Source organism: Schistocerca nitens, chromosome 3 (assembly GCF_023898315.1).
Source record: "Schistocerca nitens isolate TAMUIC-IGC-003100 chromosome 3, iqSchNite1.1, whole genome shotgun sequence".
NCBI lineage: Eukaryota > Metazoa > Arthropoda > Insecta > Orthoptera > Acrididae > Schistocerca > Schistocerca nitens.
In genome coordinates, this window is record NC_064616.1 from 383,075,575 (window position 1) to 383,088,606 (window position 13,032).

A 13,032-nucleotide genomic window follows, 5' to 3' on the forward strand; every position below is an offset into this window, starting at 1 on the left:
AAGCAGCCAAGCCGGCAGCTTTCCTGCCATACAGAGGGGTAGTGAGCACAAGTTAGGACGTGAACTGCAGAGACATAGATTGAGACCCAGTGCGCCAACCCGTCTCCAAAATACGACATACACTGCACAACATTACAGACGACATCGCTCTTTGTCTGCCCAGTGCATTTGGTATCCCTTGTGAGTGCGGCAACATCTATATAGGTCAGTCAATTTGCACAGTTGCAGAGCACAAGAGACACATTAAACAAAGAGAGCTTGACAAGTTGGCCATAGCTGAGCATTGCCTGAAAAACGAACACAAAATACAGTTTGAGAACACGAGACTCTTGGCTCATGTGTCAATATACTGGGATTCTGTTATAAAAGAAGTGGCCAAGATTAGAACGAACAACAAAACTTTTAACAGATACCAGGGGTACACTCTTAGTAGGGCATGAAGACGTTTTGTATGTCGAAAGGAAGCAAAAACAGATGATTGACATTTGTAGGGAGGCAGGAGTGGGATTTTCTAATGTGGCACCAGCCCCTTGCACCACTTGATGTCACTCAGTCCTGTGGCAGGCTGGAGCTGCTATGAGCTGCCCAGCTCACCTTCCATGCACACGTTCTTTCGGCCCTCTATGGTTGGTGCCAGCGGCTGTAATTAGGGCTGTAAAAGCGGAAAATTGTGCCAGATCTGGCAGTCAATACTTTTACTCCTGATGACGACAGCGGAGATAGCCATCGATATCTGGAGAATTTTATACGAACTGACACGGATTGAAACCCAGGAAGATTTTATTCAAACATGCCACCACGAAGGACTCCAAGATCGCCTGTATAATGTACCATTAAAGCTTTTTGTGGACCAGACAGGCATTCCATCTGAAGCCACAATTAGTTTTGATCATTCACCCTATAAAATCAAATACCTAACAGTTTGCGTAAGAAATTTTAAATCTCATTTTTACTTTTCTCCTGAACAACTTCTATTCTGTAAGCAAATTTTTTATTAGAAACCAGTAGCTTGCTCTATACAGGGTGAGGCAGGTAAGACAGGCCACCCCAAATATATCTAGAATGAATAAATATATCGAAGTGTGGTTTTTGCCGTGTTATAGTGGACATATTGACAAACATCCCTAACAGTCTTGCCAGTCGGATTTTCGTAGTACATTGAAATTCTGCTACATTCGAAGATGAACAATACGGAATTTGTATTTACTTCGTTGGATAATGTATGAAAATGCAGTGGTCGAAACTCGGGGCGGAGAAAAAAAAAAGATTGTCTTCTACCTTTTTTTTTTAAATTTATTTACTGACGCAGAGGTTTTGGCGCCAGTATTTATCTTTGTGCCCACAAAGCATGCTTGTGTAGCGCTACATATATTCGACGGCAGAAGTTAGTTGTGGCGGCACCTATCAACATTTTTCATAACTTCCGCTTGCTTTGCACTCGATTCTAAGCCGCAGGCGGTTTTTTGGATTACAAAAACCGGAAAAAAAGTGCGGCTTGGATTCGAGTAAATACGGTGAAAGAAGCTTCCAAGAGAACTTCAGTGATACAGCATCAACGGAACTTGATCAAATACACTACTGGCCATTAAAATTGCTACACCACGAAGATGACGTGCTACAGACGTGAAATTTAACCGACAGGAAGAAGATGCTGTGATATGCAAATGATTAGCTTTTTAGAGCATTCACACAAGGTTGGCACCGGTGGTGACACCTGCAACGTGCTGACATGAGGAAAGTTTCCAACTAATTTCTCATACACAAACAGCAGTTGACCGGCGTTGCCTGGTGAAACGTTGTTGTGATGCCTCATGTAAGGAGAAGAAATGCGTACCATCACGTTTCCGACTTTGATAAAGGTCGGATTGTAGCCTATCGTGACTGCGGTTTATCGCATTGCGACATTGCTGCTCACGTTGGTCGAGATCCAACGACTGTTAGCAGAATATGGAATCGGTGGGTTCAGGAGCGTAATACGGAACGCCGTGCTGGATCCCAAAGGCCTCGTATCACTAGCAGTCGAGATGACAAGCATCTTATCCGCATGGCTGTAATGGATCGTGCAGCCACGTCTCTATCCATGAGTCAACAGATGGGGATGTTTGCAACACAACAACCATCTGCACGAACAGTTCAACAACGTTTTCAGCAGCATGGACTATCAGCTTGGAGACCATGGCTGCAGTTACCCTTGACGCTGCATCAGAGACAGGAGTGCCAGCGATGGTGTACTCAACGACGAACTTGGGTGCACTAATGGCAAAATGCCATTTCTTTGGATGAATCCAGGTTCTGTTTACAGCATCATGATGGTCGCATCCGTGTTTGGTGACATCGCGGTGAACACACATTGGTAGCGTGTATTCGTCATCACCATATTGGTGTATCACCCGGCGTGATGGTATGGGGTGCCACTGGTTACACGTCTCGGTCACCTCTTGTTCGCATTGACGGCACTTTGAACAGTCGATGTAACATTTCAGATGTGTTACGACCCATGACTTTACCCTTCATTCGATCCCTGCGAAACTCTACATTTCAGCAGGATAATGCACGACCGCATGTTGCAGGTCCTGTACAGGCATTTCTGGATACAGAAAATGTTCGACTTCTGCCCTGACCAGCACATTCTCCAGATCTCTCACCAACTGAAAACATCTGGTCAACGGTGGCCGAGCAACTGGCTCATCACAATACGCCAGTCACTACTCTTGATGAACTATGGTATCGTGTTGAAGCTGCATGGGCAGCTGTACCTGTACACGCCATCCAAGCTCTGTTTGACTCAATGCCCAGGCGTATCAAGGCCGTTATTACGGCCAGAGGTAGTTGTTCTGGGTACTGATTTCTCAGGATCTATGCACCCAAATTCTGTGAAAATGTAATCACATGTCAGTTCTAGTATAATACATTTGTCCAATGAATACCCGTTTATCATCTGCATTTCTTCTTGGTGTAGCAATTTTAATGGCCAGTAGTGCAGTATCAAGATAGCAGTGCTGTAGCATTGCTATAGGCTATGAAGTGGTTCTGGAGAAACAACTGAATTTCATCTGGAGTTAACAGCAGCACAGGCCTTGCTATAAGGCATTTCATGACTTCAGGAGTTAGTTGTTTTAATTTTCTCTGAGGATAAAAGTATAGAAGTGTTAAGTCTGGTGGGTATACAGACCATTTTCAGCTCCCTAAACAATCATTTCAATGCTCTCCAAAGTTGTCTTAAGAGGGTCTGTCATTACATGTGCGGAATGGGAGGGACATCCGTTCATGTTGGTACCACACCACACTGATGTCCAATGGGATGTATTGCAATAACTGTGGCAACAGCATGTTTTAGGAACTCAAGATACTTGAGTGTATTTAGATTCCCATCAATAAAACAGTGACCAATGATGCAGGTTTTGAAAAAACATGCACCAAACATTGATAGAATAAGAGTGTTGATTCTATCCACTTCTATGAATCAGTGTGGATTTTCATCTGACAATTAGTGCACATTGCGAAGATTGATTTGCCCAGGATTAGTAAACAATATTTCTTCCTTAAACAAAATTTTGCATAGATTTGTCACATCACTTTGCACTTTCATAGATAATATTTGGAGAAATGTAAACAAGCTTGGGTGTCATTGACATGAAGCTGTAGGTGCAGTGAAATGTGAAGAGGATGTAATGTGCTGGAATGTTGTAGTCACAGAACACTCATTTGGTTGACCCCTCTCATACTTCTGAGATGCCTTTTAGTGACATTTGAATTGTATGTTAATGATGTTAAAATGTTCATTTCATTTCTTTCAATAGTTGCTCTTCTTTTTCCTTGGTGCATTTCATTCTCCACACTTCCCATTTCTAGAAATTTTTTTATAATGTTTGCAAAGACAGACTGAGTGCTTAGCATGATCTGGATACTCTTCAGTATACAATCACTGTGCTGCTCTAATAGTTTGGTGAAGTTTGCAATAAACGATATTAATTTTTTCTTCTTTTGTATACATTGTAAACGTCTTCACAGTTTCACGAGCAAGTTACCTGATTGCTACAACATCCAATCTCTCGTCACTCTTCAAAGAGAGGTCAGAATCAGAATCAATCTCCGTTTGCTATCTCCTTCATGTACTTGCCACAGCTCTGGACACAGGTATAGTTTTTTAATTCTTCTGCCTTTGGTCTACTCTTTTTTTCAGAAGTGAGCTTACTGTATTCTTATGAGGATATTCCCTGTGGAAATTGGTATATCAGAATATGCTTGATCACAGATTTGTCAGTTTTATTTATTCTCTGAAGGAGTAAATTCTAAAAGCTTGCTGAAGATTCACTCAATGAGAGGTTACACTCATTCTTCAAGAACCGTTTGCTTCAACTTCACCTCCATCACAGAAAGGCAACATGGCTGCCATATTTAGAAATGTTGTGAACTGGCTCAGTGACATTTATGGGTTCATTAACTTCTTTGATGGCCTTTCTTTTTTCTTATACGAAGGTGCCACAGTAATCCTGTTGTATCCCAACTTGCTCCAATTTTATATATTACGATATACACAAAATATAAATTTAAGACCACAATATTTCATTCTACATTATATATGTCAAAATGTAACCTATACATACCTATAAAACAGATTCAGGATGAATAACACTAGAATTTTTTTCTCTGGGTATCACTTGAACAAGTCCATGTGTATCCACCATTACAATATAGTACTCAACTTATGTCTTTAAAACCTACCACAGTCTATACTTTTTGGTGCCTTAATGTCAACAATAGCAAGAAATACAGCAAAACAACTGCTCTATTGTTGCCAACAGTAGCAAGAAACACAAAGTTCAATGTATGAACAAAAAAAATTTAGTGTATCACTTTTAGCAATCAACTCTATCGTATTTTGGAACAGAACATATCAAACGTTCTGGAACTGTGTGCACATTTGGTTTCAGTCCAAAAGTGCTGTTTGTCAAAGTGATTTTCTAACTCAAAATGGAAGTGTATAACAGGAAAACAGCACCACCAGCTTTAGGACACCTTACCTTACCTAATTTCCTCCAATTGCATAAAAAAAAACATATGACGTCAAACATAAAGAACTTCATCTTTCATGAAATGACTAAGAATAAGCTAAAGTTTGATCTACAACCTGAGAGACACAAAAATCAACCTCACAGGCGGTTACTTTATGTGTTTGTAGATGGCCTAGACATAAGAAAGAACATCTTGTCGATCAGCCTACAAAAAATATTACACCAACAGTTTGTTTCAGTTACACAAGGTTTTCTTCTCAGCTATTGCTAAAGTATTAATACTAATCTCTGCTTTGCTGCGATTGACTAGTTAAACATCTATACAGAATATGACCTATAATTTTTACTACCAGATGAATAAACCATTCAAGGCACTGATCTTCTCTAACAGCATATGCCACAGCTCGCATGGGAATCTTTCACACACATCAAATAATTACTTGACAGCAGGAAATGTAAGCATCAAGAATCAACACAGCCTCCGCACAGATATAAACATGTCACTGTTATTTCTTTTATATTCTTCGCAGTTCGACAACCAGCAGATATCTTTATACAAGAATTTCTATTAAAACAGAAAGAGTTCGAATGTAAACACACACACACACACACACACACACACACACACACACACACACACACAAGGGATATCAACTGCATCTTTTAGTTCAGACCATTCCAAAGCATGCCCTATGGTGGCAAAAGAGCGCATGTCCACCCTTAAGCACATTCGTGGGCAAGAGCCAATAGTGTAGGCTACCCGCTAGACGGTCTGAATGCATGCGCCTTGCACATGTGTGACCTGCTTGCCTACTGCCGGCTGCCTGTGTTTGGTCAGTGTAGTACAACTGTTTACGCTATGGCCCGACTACAAGACTGCCTGCGCATCAGTTGTCTGCCCACCTATGCTCATGCCTGCTTAGCTGCTTCCTGGCAGGCGGACAAGCTGGAACAGCCTATCCTAGATGATGCATGTCAAAATCAAACTGGTACCAGGAAAGTGCCTCAAATATCGAAATATGGATCCAAAAACTTCTGTTTGTGCTCTTTTTGGTGTTGTTACCATTAATACTTCTTTTTCTCACCCTCACCACCACCACCACCACCACCACCACCACCCCAAACACTATTCTGGACCTCAGTTGCTGCAGTATGTTCAGCTCATGACAGTTATAAATGCGTTTGTTAGTCAGTGCTTGAGATACTGGGCCATTCCATGCCAACTCACCAACGCCAGCCTCCTCGTACATCAAAGATTTAGTTTAAATTTTATGTGAACATTCACCCACATCTCCAATGAACAATGTTAAAGTTTAATCTTGTTGAAGTAATACTAACAAAGACAAGAGTCACTTGTTTGACTCCATGCACAACTTTGCGCATAGAGAGAGCGATTTTCTGGCAACTTTGAGCTGTTATTTCTTGGGCAATATTTTGTTAAAAGAAATGAGGCAATTTTGTGCACATTTGTGTGTTCTCTTAAGAATAATAATGAGAAGACCATCACTATTTACAACAGTCTGCCAATGCTGCGGTAACTTTCAGATTCCGTAACTGTAGAAATCAGGTCGTTTTGAGGCAAAGTACTTGTTGAGCCATGCTCGGAGCATATTTTCATCCGGAAAGGAAGTTCCTTGAAGGTTGTTCAATAGAGAGTGGAAAAGGTGGAAATCTGAGGTCTCAAGATCAGGTGAATAAGGTGGGTGTGGAATGACTTCCCAAACCCACTCCTGTACACTGTTTTTCTTGTCAGTCTAGCTGAGTATGGATGGGCGATATTGTGGAGTAGCATTACTTCATGCAGTCTTTCTGGTTGTTGTTCTTGGACTGTGTCTGCAAGACATCTCAGTTGTTAACAATAAATGTCACCAGTGACAGTTACACATTGGGGACGCAATTTGTAGTACACCACACCATCGCTGTTCTACCAGATGCATAACGTTATCTTTTGTGGATGCACATAGGTCTTTTTACAGTGAGTTACTGCTTTGTTTGGGCTCAATCATTCTTTTCTCTTCCTTCTGTTAACATAAAAACATCATTTCTCATCACCAGTAATGATACAGGATAGGAATGGTTGGTGATGTTCAATTGATGACAAGCACACAGAGATGCACATACAGCCACCACCCACTGATATTTGTGAATTTGGAATTCATACACCTGATCTTTAAACCTTCCCCATTGCACGCAAATGTCACACATTGTGGGAATGAACACAATTCATCTCAACTACCAGTTCTCAAATACAACGATGTAGATCATTGTGGAGTAAGGTGTTTACATGATCTTTATCAAACCCCAAAGGGTTTCTTGAATGTGGAGAGTCACAAATGTCAAAACGATCCTCCTTAAAATGAGAAAACCACTTCTTTGCTATACTCTGTCCAATGGCATTATCCCCATACATGGCAGAAGTGTTTCTGCCGGTCTCTGCCGCTGTCGTGCCGCTATTGAACTCAACCAGAAGATTGTCACTAATGTTCCTACTTCTCCACTTGGCATTCCATTTTCTAGCATCCACAGCTACACTCACTATCACCAAATGACAATATCTAAACTCAAATAGCAACAGTGAACTACAAATGAAAAATAATGATATTAATAATAAATAAACGCAAAGCAACCGTCATACCAACGAGCAAAGCAAAAACGCTATGAAATTAATGCAACCACCTACTACATCTCATGGACTAAACGTATGGCGAATGTAAAACTTTGCATGTAGTAACCTAACCACACAAGGTTCTCAAATATAAAGTTTCATTTATGTACCTCTTTCCAATGCTGAACGAAAGAAGTGCAAGTTGGAAGGTTTTGTAACGAGATCAAAAATGCATTATTTTTTATGTGATTTTGCAAAAACCTGTATTCTACAAAACTTTCCAAATTGGCCTCTTTAGATAAGACCATGGTCTTAAATGCCAAAAAACATGCAGAATAGGTCAGTAGCATACGGATGTGGAATATGAAATTTTATTCACCTATTACTTTCCAAAAATCTACAAATTTGTCAAAAAGGTGACAATTTTGGGGAAACGGTGAAAATAGGGTATATTCGACACTTCTTTTACAAATACCATTTTCTATTAAGGCTTTAAACCTAGTAAATCAGTCTCATTTGAAAAGTGTTTTTAGTGCTCCGAGAACTGTGTGTTTAATTTCCAACATGGGCTATCAATACTACACACATTGAAGCAAACTATCCAGGAAAGTCACACTGCGAATAAAGTTTTAAATTGGAAAATCTTATATTACTATGTTGTTGTGACGAAAGTTTCATGTTTATCATGCCTTTAATCAACAAGATGTAAGAAGCCAAATTTAAAACTTTATTCGCAATGTGACTTTCCTAGCTAGTTTGCTTCAATGTGTGTAGTATTGATAGCTCGTGTTGGAAATCAACCCACTGTTCTGGGAGCGTTTAATATACGTTGTTTCGAATGAGAGTGGTTTACTGGGTTTGAAGCTTTACTAGAAAATGGTATTTGTAAAATAAGTGTCGAATATACCCTATTTTCAGCGATTCCTGAAATTGCTCTGTTTTTAACAAATCTGTCGATTCTTGGAAAACAGTGGGTGAATGAAATTTTGTATTCCACATCCTTGTGCTACCGACCTATTGTGCATTAAGTATCATGTTCAGCATGCTCCATAGTTTACATTTTTTCGTGCTGCCGTTTCTGCTCCCAGCTTTGATTCAAATTATCTGGCATTGTTAGTTTGCGTTGGGCAATCAAATATACCGTTTTTGGTGGTTACAACCATGGTCTTTCTAATGAACCCAATTTGAAAGTTTTACAGAACACTGTTTTTCGCAAAATCTATTCAAACATATAAGTTAAACTTTATACTTGAGAACCTTGTGTGCTTACGTTACTACACAACACGTTTCACATTCATCATACCTTTAGTCCCTGAGATGTAGGAAACCAAACATCGAAATGTTTTTGGGTGCCAATTTTTTGTTTTTTTTTTTTTGTTTTGGTGATTTTGTTCAAAATTATCTGACTGAATATGTTTCATAAAATTCTTTTCATTACTATTCTTAAGAGATGGCATAAAGTTGTACAAGACAGCCAAATTTAATTTCTTTCAACAAAATATTAACCTAAATATTTAACAGCTTTAGGTCACCAGAAATTCACGCTCTCACTGCGCAAAGTCATGCACGAGTCAAACAAGTAACTATCTTAGTCAGTGTTACTTTGATGAATGTTAAACTTTACCAATTTGCAATCAGGAATGTGTGAATGTTCTCGTAAAATTTCATCAAAATCCATGATGGTCGAGCAGGAAAATGTTCCAAAATAAGGCAATTTGACATGGAATGATCCAACTGCATTATGTAAGAAAATTTGCATGCAGTACTATACACAGTTAAAGTTATCCTCCACGGCCAAATTACAGCTTCGATTAAAAGCACACTTGATTCCATTCCATTAACAATCACAAATATTAATTTACAAGGACATGCAGATTCATTACTTGATCAAAAATATACTACTTCATGATATTTGGTAAAAAACCAGTATAAAAGTCAAATTCAAGTTTTAACTTACGGTTTTGACTGTTTTCTCTGGGAACCATGTTGCTTCTTTTTCAGGTATCTGTACTTTGTAACATATGCATCAACAAGTGCACTTATTTTCTTTGGATTGATTTCCCCAGATCTGTTATGACATATCTGAAACAAAATACATAAATTCAGTATCATGTCATTTTCCAGTCCTTCACACTTAAAAGTTAAAAATACTCAAGATCTTTGTCTTTTTCTGTATGTTCAAAGGCAACCATCTATCAAGCACAAATTAAATCCATACATGACCTTTAGATATTGTATTTGTAGGCCAAAGTCCGTACAGTATCAATTATTCACACTCAATTTTTGAATTTAATGATGCCATAGCAGATTTTCCAATTTGTATCTACATTCAGTACTGCACAATATACTGAATAGATTTAGCAAGTATTAAAACTGCGACTGAGCAACCGATTGAGAAAATTTTGTCTAGACTGCTGAAAAAGTCTTTATGCAAGGGATATCAACAGCAAACAATTCCAAAATTTTCATTTTATGACACAGGTTCTATTTTAGTTGCAGCATAGTTATATTGGCTGATGAATCTAGCTTTTGTTAGACTAAGACAATGATTAATAAATCGTCTAAACATTTCAATTTAATCACACACTTACAATGCGTGAATAAAAACTGTGTTAAAGGGATCATACATGGATGAAAGCGTAGAGTGTATGTAAGAGAAACTGATTAACAAATATCCGGCAGCTCAAAACTACGATGTTGTTGATGATATCTTACAGCAAGATTGTGAAATTTACTTCAATCATAGGGTCTTCATTCTAATGAGGTAACTAGAAGATTAGTTTATGATATAAAACTGTTTTAAATTCAAACAAGTCATTTTTAAAGTCAAATGAAATAAAATTTAAGAAACAATGCAATACAATGTACACATTGAGAATTCGCGACACTTAATCATGCCCGCCAGTTTTACTAAACACAAATTAATTGCAACTGAAGCAGAAACATATTAATTCTTATGAATATGTATAAAACTTATTCCAAAATTACCAATGCTGCCAGTGAAACAACACATTTTTGTTTGTTTACTTGTTTACTTCAATAGCAATAATTCCACACAACCAGCATTTGGTTTTATGTTTACATTTATTGCTGTCTTTCTTTTGCAGTGTCCTTGAAAGTTCTTTGCAGCAAAACTTACTTATATATGTTAAAAGAGGGAGCCACAGAGGTCTTCCCTGTTTAAACAGATTAGTCTGTCAGTAAAACACTGGTTTTTGATATGATCTATGAGGGCTGGAATTTTAATATTGGCAACTACTTATTTAAAGCTCATACAAAATATATATGTGTTACAAAGTTTTACTGACTTTCAAAGTAGTCACCAGCATTGTGTGTAATCCACTGCCAGCAATGTGGGAGTCATAGGATACTCTTAGAAGTGCCAATTGTGTTGACAGTTCGAGCGGCGTGGTCTATTACCCGACAAATTTGTAGCACTTCTGAAGCGAATGCCATGAAGTGTTTCCTTCAGTTTAGAAATCGAGTTGAACTCACAAGGGCTTAGGTCAGGGGAGTGCAGTAGGTGGTATAGCACTTAGCAGCTCCATCAGTCAAACAAATCAGTAACAGCTTGCACTGTATGTGCTTGAGCATTGTCCTGCAAAATGATGGTCAGGTCCTGCAAAAAGTGTATCACTTCTGTCTCTAAGCTGGTCGTATGTTGTATCCCAACAATAAACAGCATAGAGACAGAAGTGATACACTTTCGGCAGGACCTGACCATCATTTTGCAGGACAATGCTCAAGCACATACAGTGCAAGCTGTTACTGATTTATCTGACTGATTGGGCTGCTAAGTGCTATACCACCCATGGTGCTCCCCTGACGTAAGCCCTCTTAAGTACAACTCGATTTTTAAACTGAAGTAAACACTTCACGGCATTCGCTTCAGAACTGCTACAAATTCGTCGGGCAATAGACCATGCCACTCGAACTGTCAACACAACTGGCACTGCTAAGAGTATCCTACGACTTCTACATTGCTGGCAATGGGTTATACACAATGCTGATGACTACTTTGAAGGTCAGTAAAACTCTGAAACACGTATCTATTTTGTACAAGCTGTAAATAAATAGTTGCCACTATTAAAGTTCCAACCCTTGTATAACAACAATTTTCTACATCTGTTAATTTCATTTGTCTACTACAGTTACAATCGTGTCATATCATTAGGTGGAGTTTGTTATGTTTCACATTTTATATTGTATTTGTGGTGAGCACATACATCATACACTGATGAGCCAAAACATTATGACCACTGTTGGCCTCGATGTTGGATCCTACCTGGTGGTATTTTGGCACATGATGCAGTAATAAAAGTATGCAAGTGGAGCAGACACGAGCAGATATGGGCTGCAAATTGGAAAATCCATTGAGATAAGTGACTTTGGCAAAGGCCAGATCATCATCACACAGAGCCTGTGAAGAAGTATCTTGAAAACAGCAAAGCTATTTGAATGTTCACATGCTACTGTTGTGAGCATCTACGGAAAGAGGTAGAAGGACTTGGAAACTGTCACTGGGCACTAAATGGTTGGACGTCCACGACTCTTCACAGGATGCAGGTTTTGGAGGCTTGTCTGCTCTGTAAAGTAGGATAGATGGTGAGATGTGGCATCTCTGAATACAGAGCACAATGCTGTTGCATGCAGAAGTGTTTCAGAGTACACTGTTCACTCTACATGGTTGAACACACAGCTCCACAGCAGAACATCCCCACATGTTCACATGTTGACCCAATCACATCATCAATTACAACTGCAGTGGGCACAGGACCATTGGGATTTGACTGTTGATCAATGGAAACGTGCTGGCTCTTTGGGAGAATCCCGCTGAATCACATTTCTGCTACACTATGTCAATGGTCATCTTCAAAAATGCCATTATCGAGGTGAAGGGCGGCTCAAAATGTGCAGGGTGCCATGGACGTAGGTTGCTGGGAGCAGTATTATGCTATGGGAGACATTCTCCTGTGCCTGCATAGGACCTGCGGTAGTAATCAAACATATGCTGACTGCTGCGAACCACCTGCATCCCTTCATGCTTGATGTCTTCCTCGATGGAGCCAGAACCATGCTGAAAAGGTTTAAGGAGTATTATAGTGGACTCACATTGATGTCCCAATGACAAAATTTGCCTGACGTAAATCCTGTGGAACCCATCTAGGTCACTATCGAGCGCCAACACCCTGTACGCAGATCAGCAGCCAATTACTTACGTGTTACATGACCTGTGCATCGACATCTAATGCCACATACATCCACAAACCTACCAAGAAACCCTCGGCCCCCTGATACGCAACGTCAGTGATGTGTCTTGTTCCAATGACAGACAAACAAGCTATTAAGCAGGTGGTCTTAATGATGTGCTTCATTGGTGTATTTTTGGCACCATAAAGAAACAGGAAGGTC

General features: G+C 39.4%; 1 protein-coding gene across 2 annotated transcripts in view; it reads right to left on the reverse strand.

Annotated features, from left to right (window-relative positions):
* The window catches only part of LOC126248321 (serine/arginine repetitive matrix protein 2-like), a 255,691-nt gene that overhangs the window by 119,499 nt on the left and 123,160 nt on the right, over positions 1-13,032 (reverse strand). For both annotated transcript variants that reach the window (XR_007545460.1, XM_049949210.1), the window contains one exon: positions 9,578-9,702. Coding sequence is in view for 1 of the 2 variants with exons in the window: in XM_049949210.1 (XP_049805167.1) it covers positions 9,578-9,702 (125 nt within the window). In the remaining variant the exon portion in view is untranslated. The remainder of the gene's footprint in view (positions 1-9,577; positions 9,703-13,032) is intronic.